Source organism: Wyeomyia smithii, chromosome 3, assembly GCF_029784165.1.
Source record: "Wyeomyia smithii strain HCP4-BCI-WySm-NY-G18 chromosome 3, ASM2978416v1, whole genome shotgun sequence".
Lineage (NCBI taxonomy): Eukaryota > Metazoa > Arthropoda > Insecta > Diptera > Culicidae > Wyeomyia > Wyeomyia smithii.
In genome coordinates, this window is record NC_073696.1 from 232,628,823 (window position 1) to 232,642,994 (window position 14,172).

At 38.1% G+C, this 14,172-nt stretch overlaps 1 protein-coding gene across 1 annotated transcript; it reads right to left on the reverse strand.

The window, feature by feature from the left end:
* Nucleotides 1-1,221: 1,221 nt before the first annotated feature.
* LOC129729107 (uncharacterized) lies at nucleotides 1,222-8,753 on the reverse strand. Its single transcript, XM_055687590.1, has 3 exons — nucleotides 8,724-8,753; nucleotides 7,017-8,664; nucleotides 1,222-1,352 (listed from the first exon to the last, which is right to left on the reverse strand). Exons 1-3 carry the CDS (start codon nucleotides 8,751-8,753, stop codon nucleotides 1,222-1,224), a joined length of 1,809 nt encoding a protein of 602 aa, XP_055543565.1.
* Between the last annotated feature and the right edge of the window lie 5,419 nt (nucleotides 8,754-14,172).

A 14,172-nucleotide genomic window follows, 5' to 3' on the forward strand; every position in this document is an offset into this window, starting at 1 on the left:
AAAAAAACTTAAATTGCCAAATACCGTACAATTTGAGTATTTCCGATGATAAGTGTTTCTGAAGAAATCAAGTTCAGACGTTATTTCGAAAACCAAGAATGCCATTTTCTATTCAAAAATTATTTCCGGTTCCAGGAATACAAGCTAAAGTGGCCAAATTCCACGGATTAAAACGTCGGTTTCATGCAACACTGGCACAACTCAAATGTTTGCATTTTTGAGTTTTTGATGGCAAACGATGCCAAATATTGTTAAGTTTTTTTCTAGAAATCTCGTTTCAAAACTTCCAAAAAATCCAGAGTTATGAATAGGCGCGCCTTTGCTGCGCAAATCGAAATTTCTCTATAGAGTTAGTAAAACTAAGATTTTAACTTGTGCAACGTGTTCATAATATATGCATAATAGACCTAAAAGTGTTAGATAAGAATTGGAAGTCTTAAACTTTAATGTTTTCTTGGAAATTGACAGATAAATTTAGAACGTAAATTTTCAAACGCGTTTTTCTCAAAACTATGATTTTTGAGTTGTGCCAATGAAAAGCTATTCTGAATCCGGAATACTGCCCAGAGGCCGGAAATCAACCCTAGACGCCATTTTGAAATCAAGAAGTTTAATGAGCAGTGAATACAGTCAAATCTGTTTTTGTGCGAGGGATAGGGACCGCACAAAATAAATCGCATAAAAAAATCTTCTGAAACTTCACGTGGAGCTACAAATCAATGTTTCCACAACATTATTGAAAAAAAAAACTTTTTTCATGCGGTGTATAGGAACCGTATAAAAAAAAAAGTAAGTTGATGATTCTGATTTAGAATATCTATGGGAACAATTTTGAAACATCTGGTTGATAAACGTAACTTTTTTAAACATATTAATCTTTCCAACCACTATCCTTTGTAGGCTAGCAATACATGACTTTTTCTTCATGAAACTGGCTCAAATAGTAATTTGTTGACGCAACACTTATCTGCCCATAAAAGCATAAGAGTCCCTTATGACTTTTAGGCAAATTTTAGTTTATACTGTCAATGTATCTAATTTTATTCAAATTTTCGTATGCCCTAATAAAATTTGAAAGTTTGTTCTGAAAAATACTGGAAAAATACCAAACCTTGTCTGTCCCATATTGAAAAAAGGCATACGAGTCCCATCCTAAGTATATCCTTCTAAGTATCTGGAATGAGTAGAATTAAAGTGTTCAGCAGTGTGGCCTTACGGTCTTCATCGATTCCTCGCGAACTGTTTGATGATGATGATGATGATGATGATTGTAGAATCTATGTCGAACGAGGTTTCATCTATCAGCTTCAGTTGCTTTTTGGTAAGTAACATGCATTGGTCCATGTTGCAATCTGTTGAAACCAAACCATCATATTGCAATTCATATGATCCAATGTGGCCATTTAAAAAAATTTGGATTGAATAAACTGTTCATATGACATACACAATGAGGAATGATGATAAATGCCTTGGCCGTCTTAGAATGCGTGGAGGCTGATATGCTTTTATTTTTTTTATATATAGAGAGAAAATATAGGTAAACGAGTCCCATCCTCATAAACATACAGTCGAATAAAACATACTTTTTGTCAAATCATAGTTATTTGCATTAAATTCAAGATTAGAACTTCAATTGCAATTTTCTCAATTGTGAGCATTTCCATATGGAACTCGTATGCTTTTATGTAATGCGTTAAAATTCATTCCAAGGATCGGAAAAACTAAATGGCTAGAAATCTTGTTTGATGTGGTCCTTTTTCATATACCGCACAAAAAAATCGCACAAAAAAGTCGCACAAACAAAATAAACGCACAAAAAAGTCGCACAAAAAATTTCGCGCAAAAAAAACGTCGCACAAAAACAAGTTTGACTGTAATTCTAAATTTTAAATCTCTTTACCCCGAACCGAATTGAATTATTTAGTATATAATAAATGCTTGATAATAAGTTATTTCATTCAGTCTTGATGTATTATCATGCAAAAGTAATGAAAATAACCAAAATATGGACTGACCCACAATTGTGCAACGCAAAATTATAATCATTATAACAATTATGGGTTATTTCGTTTAATGCACCGGGTAGAATAATTATTTTTTGTGACTCTTGCAAATTTAAATCATTTCTATCGTATAAATAAGATTACAACTGAGTTAAAAAAATACCGTAGCTGATGAAAATTGCTTGGTTTCGTGAGAATAGACGCATTTTCGTAAAAATAACCAATAATTGTAGCTGACCCACAATTGTAGAGAGACTGTACTACCTCTCCCCCCCCCCCCCTAATTGTTGAAATTGGTGCAGAATTTTTTTTCAATAACCCTAATAACGTTTGCGCTAAAAAAATAGACAAAAATTGCCAGGAAAACATGGGTTTACCTTTACACGCACTGATGAAACTACGCATGCAGCAACAATCATATTAACCCATGAGTCATCAGAAAAAATTTGATTTGCGCGTTTAAATAACGGTACCCCGCCGCGTCGAAAACGGACATCGTGCGGCAGTTCGTGGACACCGGTGCTGCTGTGGCTGACAATCAGCGAGAAGGGGATTTCAAAGCTGCTCTTATTTCGCTCCGGACTGGCCATGAACGAGGGAATTTATAGTACGAAGTTAGTGCTGGGACTTTTAACCGGATATACTCGAGATCCGGTTATCCGAAGCTCGGATCACGGATGGGTGAACGAATACTATTCGGATACGCGGATCATCGAATAGTCGGGTATCCGGATATTTATTATCCGGATATCAGTAATTTTTGTCTGTCTTTTGAAACCCCGTTAAATGAAACGTAACACGAAAAATGGCTTTTTCACAATCCCCCATGCTATGTTAACTATGTTCGGATACAAAATCCGGATATCCGGATATCCGACTATCCGAAAATCCGAATGTCCTGTCGGATAATATCCGGATATCCGATGCCGGATCCGGATATTTTAATCCGAATAGTCCCAGCACTAGTACGAAGTACCTGCCGGAAATTGCGTCGTTCACCAAAAAATACCAAAAAAGGTCGGAGACACGGTGTTTTGGCCGGATCTGGAGTCGGCTCACTATTCGAGGCGATCATTTGAAGAGATGGAACGGCTAAATGTCGATGTGGTACCCAAGTTGGCGAACCCGCCCAACGTCATCGAGGATCTCTGGCAAGCCTGAAGCGTGAGATCTACTTCAACAGTTTTGTCGCGAAATTTCAGGAGTAATTGATAAATAAAACGAAAAAAGAATTACAAAACATTCCTACACGCATGTTTTCGTCCGCCATGGCGAATGTTCCGGTTAACTGCCGGCAGGCTGCACGCAAGATCGTAGATTTTTTTTGCAAGTAAGCTAACATAATTACCTTCCATAGGAAATTTATGAAACTCAATTATCTGTCTTAGTTATTTTTTTACCACCATCCGAAAAGTCCATTTTTTTAACGCATACTTTAGCACAAAACGACATTTTCAGCCCATTGAAACATCTGTGCAAAGTATCAGCCAGATCAAAAATAATCGATTGAAATGCTTGGCCTATGTTGCGTGGAATTGCACAGGTTTTTCAGTTTATCCACTAAAGACATTGCAGCGGCAAAAGCACCGGACAAATCCGTGTTGATCACTAACTACTAGTATTTATTTCTATACTTAAAAATACCATTTTTTACTTCTAAAATTTTGAAGAACTTGCCACCCCCCCCCCCCCCCTAATCGAAATTCTGGCTACGCCCATGCTAATTTTTGATCAATTTCAAATACTTATAACTCGGTACGTTTCCAACGGATTTCTTTAGATTTTACAGCAATCTTTTGAAAAATTAGTTACACGTCTACCAACATGAGGGATTATATTACGAGATTGAAAAATGTAGAACCTTGTTTTGAAAAATAAGATAAAATGCCATCCAATATGGAGGTTTTCGGAGCCGGAATGATATCCACAGGCCTGGAATCGACCGCAAGTTTTTGCGAAACAGCCTAATATGACCGGATGCCACTTAATGTGGATATTGTGATAATGTATAAAGGCTGAAAATCGAAGTCAGGTACCATTTTTGGATCCATGATGGAAGCTTCCGGTTTCAAAAAATGATTAAGTACTTTTTGAACCAAAATGATACCTAGAGGCCGGAAATCGACTTCAGACGGTATATATACCAAATACGGATATTTCAGGAACTGAGACAACGCAGAGAAGTTTGAAATTGACCGCAGGGGCAATTTTGAAACCCAAGGTGGCAACTTTAAGTTCCGGGAAACAGAAAAATTAAACAAAATATCATTTGATATGAATGTTTCCGGAACAGGGATGATATCCAGAGGTCAGAAGCTTTATTTTATTTTATTTTCATTTATTAGTAGAAGGAAAACCCCTGGGAGCGAAACTACTTGGCCTCTTCTCCTACTAGCGCAAAACCTTCTCTTCTTATCGATTAATATTTACAATAACTTGCACTTCCAGTGAGTATGAAACTCTTTGAAGGAGGTACATAACTAACACTAACAAACATATGGTAAACTTATGATTCTAAGATAAAAACTAAATGAACCATTCATAGTCGAACGTTTGCAATGTGCTCCTTTGGTAAACCGATTAATCGCAAAGTAGAGGACAGGTTTACCGTGTTTAACTGCAAGACATGATAACATTTTTTCAGGGGCAGCCAGATCTAGAGAATGTACGCATACGTGCCTGGAACTACAGGCTGAGAGACCTCTGCCAAGACTCCGACTACAGCACCGAGACGACAATGGGGGCAAGGTACTCTACAACTATGGTAAACTTTTGAATCTTTTCAGGGCCAACGTTAAGTTTTTTTTTTTTCAAGATCAACGTAACAAATAAATTGTTTTCTTGCTATATTTAGCGATTCCGCTTACCGTGTAACGCGCATGCTGTCCAAATAAACCGTTGCGTAGTTCAGGTAACGGTCAATTCGAGAGCAACATTCGAATTGTTGTTTATCCCATAAACAGTACGGAACCAACGAAAATCGATTTTTGGAATTTTGTTTAGTGGTAGATAACAAAAGTTTTGTCTTTTCGTAAAAAGTCCCCATAAAAAATTCAGCTCAATCGTACAGCAGCCTCCTTCCCAGTGCCAGGTATACTTGCAAAATTCCATTCACACAGACAGACAGACATTCGGAGCAGTCTATTATTATTATTATTATTATTATTATTATTATTATTATTATTATTATTATTATTATTATTATTATTATTATTATTATTATTATTATTATTATTATTATTATTATTATTATTATTATTATTATTATTATTATTATTATTATTATTATTATTATTATTATTATTATTATTATTATTATTATTATTATTATTATTATTATTATTATTATTATTATTATTATTATTATTATTATTATTATTATTATTATTATTATTATTATTATTATTATTATTATTATTATTATTATTATTATTATTATTATTATTATTATTATTATTATTATTATTATTATTATTATTATTATTTATTATAATTCATCTGACACGTTATAGTCTTAGTGAATAAAAAAACTACTTAAATTTAACAGGTATTAAAAAAGTCTAGCTGATAGCAGTTTCTGTTTATAAATATTCGAGGAACATCCAAAATCAAACAGTTGACTAGTTTTGTTGAAGGTACGGATTATTCTGGAGATTGGTTCAAAGTATCTAAAGACAGAGCGGTGGAACGGCGTTATAAACATTTCATCCAGTGATCTGCGTTGAATTCAACCAGGAGCATTCAGGGAAAACTTGCTTAGAAGAGCCGGGCAGTCGATTTCACCAAGAATAACTTTAGCAGCAACCATTGCCTGCTGAATTTTTCTTCTACGTTCCAAAGAAGCAATCCCTAACAGATTACAACGGTGTTCATAAGGAGGAAGGTTCAGCCTGTCTGTCCAAGGAAGTCTACGAAGTGCAAAACGGACAAAACGCTTCTGCAATCTCTCAATCCTATCAATCCAAGTTGTCTGGTATGGTGCCCACACTACAGCTGACGACTCCACAATCGATCTTACTAACGCCGAATATAACGATATCAGGCAATGGATATTAGTGAAATCTTTAGACACCTTCATAAGAAATCCTAGCTGACGACTTGCACGGTCAATAATATTGGCTCGATGCGGCCCAAAAGTCAATTTATCATCAAGTAGTACCCCAAGGTCGTTAATTTCATTGACACGAGCAAGAGGTGTACGTCCGATTGTATAAGTGGCTTTTATGGGATTACTACATCGATGAAATGAAATTACAGCACATTTCTGGACACTAATAGTCATTAGGTTTTTTGACACCAATCTTCAAAAATATCCAACAAATCTTACTCTTTGGCAGTCGGAAAATTTGTCAATGACCATAAATATCATTAGATCGTCAGCATAGAACAGTTTACATCCTCTTCCAAGACGGGATGCGACATCATTTATAAACAAAACGAAAAGGAGCGGTCCAAGATTACTCCCTTGAGGAACGCCGGAGGTGTTTGTGAATCGTCGGGATGTGCAGGATCCAAGTTTGACACTCAGGCTTCTACCACTTAGGTACGACTGCAACCATTTAACCAGGTCGTCGGAGACACCAATTCTAGCGAGTTTTTCGAGTAATATTCGATGATCAATTTTATCAAACGCAGCTTTCAAGTCTGTGTATACAGCATCGACCTGCTTCCCGTTTTCAATATGAGCGATACAGTCCGAAGTGAAACAAAGCAAATTAGTTGTCACAGAACGACCAGGATAAAAACCGTGTTGATCACTGGAGATGATGCTTTTTGTGTGAAACAGCAGGTGATCACTTAGAATCATTTCAAATAATTTGGAGCAGGCGCTTAGTGATGTTATACCTCGATAATTACGAACATCTTGTCTGTTTCCTTTTTTATGAATCGGAGCAATATGCGAGTTTTTCCAAAGAGCCGGGAATTCGCCTTGTCGTAAAGACCAATTAAATATTTTTACTAGTGGATTAGCAAGCTCACTGATGCATATTTTGAATACGACAGCAGGGATACCATCAGGTCCTGGAGCATTGGAGGTTTTCAACCTTTTCGCCGCCTTTAGAAGCGCTTCCTCGGTTATCTCAGGAACGTCAGCCGAAATCATGTTTATTGGGATATCGGAAGCGGCGAGTGCAGCTTCATCAGCAGTAGCAGTAGTTGTGTTGAAAACAGTAGAAAAATGATCAGCAAACAATTCACATTTGATCAATGGGTCCATAGTGGATTTATCATCTAGAAAAACTTTCGCTGGGATTCCATTATTATTCCTTCGCTTTGTTCTAACAAACTGCCAAAAACTCTTTGGGTTTCGCCGCAGATTGATTTGCGTGTTAGTAACGTACTGTTTATATAAGCGAGTATTCAATCTACGGTACAGTTGACTTGCTTGCTTAAAACTGCATCTAGAAAGCGGGGTTCGAGTTTTGCGATAGTGACGCTGGCATGCTTTCATTTCCCGCTTTAGTACTTGCAAAGAACGATTCTCCCACGGCGGTTTTCTTGGTTTTCGCTGGACAGGAACATTTGAATTCAACCATTGCAGTAGCACCTCAACAAACCTCGATACGGCATCGTCGACATCAGCCCTACTAAACACACTGCTCCAGTTGTATGCAGCTAGAAAAACTTTCAAGGCATTGAAATCAATGCGCTTAAAATCTAATCGAGGTGTATCGTCATACGAGCATAACGGAATGCCACTTATACCTTTTAGGGTTATATCAAGCGGTGGGTGCGGGGCATCTATTTTGACGAGAGGAACAGCTGCTTCAACAACGGTACACTGCTCCAAGTTACAGAAAGCGAGATCGAGAATATTTCCCCGAGGATTGCTGATAATATTATACTGATGCAAGTTCATCGTTGCCATGCAATCTAGTAAAGCAGCACTAGCACTACTGACACCGTCTTGGTTTGTTACCACAGCACAGGCTTCAGTCATTTTCCATGCGATAGTTGCTTGATTGAAATCTCCACAAACAAGGATGTTATCATCAATCTTAGCGCATTCTAACGGTTTGCGAATAGACTCTGCAAAGTTTTGTACAAAAGCAGCATTATTGCAAACATCGGGGGGAATGTATCCTGCAACCAGAAACAAGTCCAACTCCACCAAAGCGACTCGAACAATAATAGTTTCATATTCCTCTTCGCTGTCAATGCATGATGAAGCGTGTTTGCAATGGACAGCAATCAGTACTCCACCGCCAGATCTTTTTTTACTGTTTATCAAGCTCCGATCAGCACGGTAAACTATATAGTCATCACCAAAAAGTTGTTCAGATGTGATGCTGTCAGTGAGATTGGTTTCGACTAACATAATAGCATCATATTCACAGCTACTGACAGATAACAGTATTTCATCGATCTTTGTTCGATGTCCGCGTACATTTTGAAAGTAGAGATTAACTGTCTCCTTCGATTGAGCATCCTCAACAGAATCCGTGCGGTGCCTGGCCATACCCTGGAAGTGCGATACAATCCGAGCATGTTGTGCGGTCATACTATTTTGAAAATACTCGCCTTCGACGAGGGTGTAAACACCCTCGCCGTCCTCATTAAAACGCCTTGAGTTATTCAAATTTAATGATGAAAATGCTGCTCGCGTAGTCGTTAATGCTACCCGTTGCTGAATGTCAGGAACATATCGGGGATCATCTATCTGGAAATTTGGCGCAGGTTGTGTTGCTGTATAGTCTAAGTTATCACAGAGATACTCGCCTTCGACGAGGGCGGAAACACCCTCGCCATCCGCATTAAAAAGCCCTGAGTTAGTACATCTACGGTAATTGTCTTCTACATCTAATTTATCAGAGCATCCAAAAATCGGGTCAGGTATTGTTAGGTATTGTTACGTAATCTAAAAAAGGATATTTTCTCGACATTCCATTGCCGGAATCAGGGTTGATATTGGTTGACACTCTTAAGTGAAAGTGAAAAAACACATCCATAAACGTTATTTTTTACATTCCTTTCAGAGTTCTCCCTTCCCGCTTTTTGCATGGAAGTGAACTGTCAAAACACCTCATTATATTTCATGCGATGGAAGCAAGACAACAAAATCAGATTATCAGTTAACGAAGAAAAGGCATCGGTCAGTGTCAGTGGAAAAGTGTTTCGGTGAGGTTCATTTTGGTTGAGTGGACTGTTTGTTTTTCTTTTTCGCTTTGAAGTGAAGATCATATGGTTGGATTTGTCGTCAAATTATATTCCGTAACCGTGAACAATGCGCTCGGTCTATTCCATCTGAGTATAACAGCACGTTACAAGGACGAAAATCTAGCGTATCTGAAAGAGTGCTGCGATCATTGGAAGTGAAAATTGAAAATGATTGGCTGTAATTTTCGAAGAACTTTGCTGGGGAAAATGACTTTTATCAGCACTGGCCGGAATAAACTGCTGATACTAGACACCTCATTTCCCACGAGAGACACAATGATGTCCACATGGTAGCGAAATAAGTAAGCGACACTGTCCAAATAAGCACTGACGAAGGCGCTAAGTAAGCGTTGAAATACGTATATGCAAGTGATAAGTGAAAAGTGATAGAATTAAATAGTGGAAGTGGATAAAAAGTGTGATGTGTAGAGTCGTGATTGAAAAAAATCTAATGTATGTATGTATTTATCGCATCTCTTACTGATCAAATGGTGGCTCGTGCTGTATCAAGAAGTTGTCGCATGTTGCTCGGTTTTGGGCTATGTTTCGCCAGTTCCCCAGGTGTCTCATCACCCGCAAGTCTCTTTCGATCTGGTCGAGCCATCGTGCACGCTGCGCCCTTCTATTTCTGGTGCCGGCAGGGTTGCTGAAGAGAAGTGATTTCACAGGGTTGTCATCCGGCATCCTTACGACGTGACCGTCTCATCGCAACCTATTGACTTTCGCCAGGTGTGCAATGGGGTTCTCTCCAAGTAGCGCGTGTAGTTCGTGGTTCATGCGCCTTCGCCATTCTCGGTCGTCCGTCTGTACTCCACCGTAGATAGTCCGCAATACCTTCCGTTCGAAAACTCCAAGGGCGCTAAGGTCCTTCGCTCACTAGAGGAATACCGGTACCGGTTAGGGTTTTGTACAGCGTCAACTTCGTTTCCGCAGTCCGATTCGTCCGGCTTCGGCTTTAAGTCGGGCGTAAGTTTCCTTTGCCGTCGCAAAGTTACACTGAAAATATATTTTAGTTTATTCCACGAAAACGTATGTTTTGCATACAAAACCTTTTGTTGTTTTCTGTAACGAAACCAATGCGTAATAAATATGAAGGTACTTTCGTCAGAATTGTCAAAATTGTTACAGATTTCTGTTCGTATACGTAACGAAAGGTTCAAGAAATGAACGCAATCAATCGTACAAACAAACGCTGCATAATGTAAATAGTACGAAAAATTAGTAAGCTTACGCAGTAACATATACATTACACGAAATCAAAAATAACAGAACACAAAAATTTCGTTCAAGTAAATACTCGTGCTTCCGTTTTTTTGTTCGTTATTATCCACGTTCGTATGAAAGTACATTCGTGAATTGTACAAATTATGCGTAAAGTTGCAATTCTATTCGATAAACTGCAGTACGAACGTTCTATACATCCAGCAAAAGTGCTATGAATTCCATGTTTACGAAATGTGCGTGCAGAGAATAACGAAAAAATATTTTCAGTTTACGTGTTATGATGTCAAAGTCATCCGCGAAGTCCAGAAGCTGAACAGACCTTGTGAAAATTGTGCCCCTCGTGTCGAAAATGGCATCTCTAGCCCATCGAAACATCTATGCAAAGTTTCAGCCAAATCAAAAATGATTGAACATAAGGTAATAAAATAACGTATGATGAAGTTTCACTGCACACTATAAATTGTAAAAAAGTATTACGAGGTGCAATGGTTGAACGTAACACTCTAAAAACGACACGTCTTATTCGATTTTGAGGCAATCATTTTAGTATGGCAATTACCTATTTTAAAACGAAAATTTGAAACATTGTTATTAAACTAATATCACCAAAACTTTGTAATTAATAAGCGACAAGAGTGACTTTTTTTTTTCACTTTGACCACTCACAATCAGCGTCTGAAATTATGACATTAGGTACCAACAAATCCAGAAATGATAAATGAATTGTTGCATGGAATAAATGTCATGAATTTCCCCTACTGTATGAGTCAGATTTTTTGCATCTTTTGCAACTCGTTCTTCGACAGGATACTGGATGGACTTGAACCAGTTTCCTAGAATTGCATTCCTCATCTGCCAATCATACAACAGTCGATTCGAAGACCGATTCGGATGCCAATCACGCAACAGTCGATTTGTAGTCCGATTCGAATGGTAATGACCATCAAACTAGCAGACATTACCAGCAGAAACAATGTTGCGTGGAACGTTTTGCACAGCCCATCATCAATGCATATTAAAGTCGAATAAATTTACCCGAACCTTCAATTATGTGATTACTATTGATACTTTAATAAGTACCAGCCGGACGGAATCGCTTCATCTCGGGAAACCATCATCGACGACCAAAGATCATTGTGATACCTCTAATCTGCCGCAACGATCGCACAAAAACCTACGAAAACAAACATGTCCGCGCTCGTGAATTCATCTTCGAACATTTCAGCCACAATCACATTTTGGCAATTATAAAGAAGTCATTAAGTCGAAAAATTTCGTGAGTCAAAAAAAGCAACTTCGATCGGAACAAACCGCCTCCAGCCGACTTGATTCCATTCAATTATTTCGATTACTGTTGCACTGCGTGCGTATGCAAAAAAAAAAGAAAACAAAAATAACACCAAAGCTCACATACAAATCAGCTGTGGCGGGCCAAACAAGGGAAGAGCCCTCGAAACGAACATGAAATTAAAGCGCGACTTAATTCCATGTCATCAGCCGCAGCGATGGAAACATTTACAAGAAACTTAAGCAAGGCTCCCTCCTGGCATCCGAGCAGGATACGTTGTACTATGTATTGATTACCCTCTGCTGATTTGTTGAATTTTCAACTTCTCGAGCATTCGTTTTTTTCTGTCGCTACTGCGTTACACCGAAGGTCAATCGAGTGCTGCCTTGAGTGCCAATCAACAGTTCGTGATCTAGTAGTGGACAGTGGAAAATTTCACTGTTAAATTTTTATTGTTTCGTGAACGCGTCGTAAAAATTTGGATTTTTCTTTAAACTTTATTACAGTGCAACTTGTGGTGCGGATCTCATTCGTGTTCAATGAACGAGGAAACGCAATCCAAACTGCGGGATCCTCTGTTTGTTTTAACCGGCAATTTTATTGGATCTTTGGCTTCACAAGCAGCCAGACAAACAGCAGAGCAACACGGGTGTGCAGACTAAAGTAACGGGTGAAACGACGTGTAATTTAAAGCGTCACCAGATACGCAGCCTGTTCGGTGCAAATTGATAAGAGTGAATCCGGGGACGGAATGCGTGCCGATTGGCAATAAAAATTGGGGCAATTTCCGCCGACTGACTAGCTGCATATTTGATTTTCGCCTTTGCATGACACACTTTAATGATCGGTCAAGTCACTAGAGCTAATCATATAACTGCCCGTATCAGTAGCAGATGAAATTAAAGTGCAGTTTTTGCCCGTGGACAGACTGGCGTCTGCTCGTAAATTGAAGCGGAATACGATTTTAAATGACATGTACTTTATTAACAAGTGAAAACAGGAGTTAAAAGTAATAAAGTAGAGAAATGAAATTTATAAAATCGAAATTTGCCAATCAATAATAACCAATTGGAAGTGGGTTCGAGTCCTACCTGCTGAACAATATTTTTCAAAGTTTCTACTATCATATTTGCAGTTAATTAAATTTTCTATTTTACGAGCTAATTTCATTTTTTTTGTCATATTGACTTACAATTTAAGTTTTAGTAAAGCGGGCAATGTATGTTGCCCGCTTTACTAAAACTTAAAATTTCTATCTTCATTACTACATTCACTCCTTGAACCTAAAATTATCAATAGAAAAGTGAAATATCGTGAAAGTGGATAATCGGAAATCAAAAACAATTTTGTTTCCAGATTTGATCCTGAAAAATGAAATAATCCAATTCAAAATAACATCTAATAAATCTTATGAAATCTACTCCAAAAAATCAACGACCAAATAAGTGAAAAGTAAAAAAAAATAATAACCTAATAACTTTAACGATGTATCGAATTGTACTTACCAAAAATCGTTGAAATTTCATTAACTCCATATATTTCGCTCTCGTTATTATTGATGGGCGATACTTGTATCGATACCAAAGGTATCGATACATGGAGCCGAAGCATCGGGTATTTTGGCATCGATACTCGTTGCTAGCGATGAGTAGTGGTATCGATACTTTGCCAACGATACTTTGAAACGATACCGATACCACCGATGCCTTCTATTGAGGATAGGCGATACCAGTATCGATGCCAGCGGTATCGTTACTTTAGCCAAAAGCATCGAGTATTTTGGCATCGATACTTTCTATACCGATACCACGATACTTGGTATCGTTTTGTGCAAAAGTATTCGGGTACTCAGGTATCGATACTTCAGACAGTATCGCCCATCCCTACTCGTTATATAGTGAACTTTAGGTGAACCAGTTTTGCCAGTATCACAAAGAATAAACGATTCCATTATACATTCCTCAATTCCTCAAAATGTCGCTTTCCTCATGCATTGCACAATTAAAGGCACAGCAAACTGGTTTGCCGACGGACCCTGAACACAAAAAAAAACAGTTGGAACTGATGCACTTTTAATTAAAATAAATAAGGTAGAAATTCGGAACTTGTTCCGGCGGCTGTTTGTTTTCTCGCCCATGATGACGGACAGAAGAAAAGTATGGCGATGAATCAGGTTTGAAATGGCTGCGATTGCTAATTGAATCGACTTTTTGAGTCATTTACAAAATTGTGTTGAAACTGTCAGAAATGCGAATAAACATAGCATATCTTAGCCTTCTACGATGTCGGCTTGAGAGTAAATCCGACTGGACTGCAATTGTTTAAAAATAACTACGATAACGCAACAAACACAAGTTGGACAGTTGACGAACTAATCTAGACACCGGAGTGATGTTTACTTTCCCACTTAAATGCGGGATTAATCCAACGGCAAATAAGTGGTTTCGCTGACAGTTTGCCTGTAACAGCTAGACGAAGACGCCACTAGTTCCACTCGAG

Coding starts and splice junctions, on each gene's coding strand:
- LOC129729107 (XM_055687590.1), bottom strand. CDS start 8,753: ATGGCGAGGGTGTTTCCGCCCTCGTCGAAG. Junction 8,665..8,723: donor TGTTTCCGCCCTCGTCGAAG/GCGAGTATCTCT, acceptor CCAAATTTCCAG/ATAGATGATCCCCGATATGT. Junction 1,353..7,016: donor CAATGCTCCAGGACCTGATG/GTATCCCTGCTG, acceptor TGGTTTCAACAG/ATTGCAACATGGACCAATGC.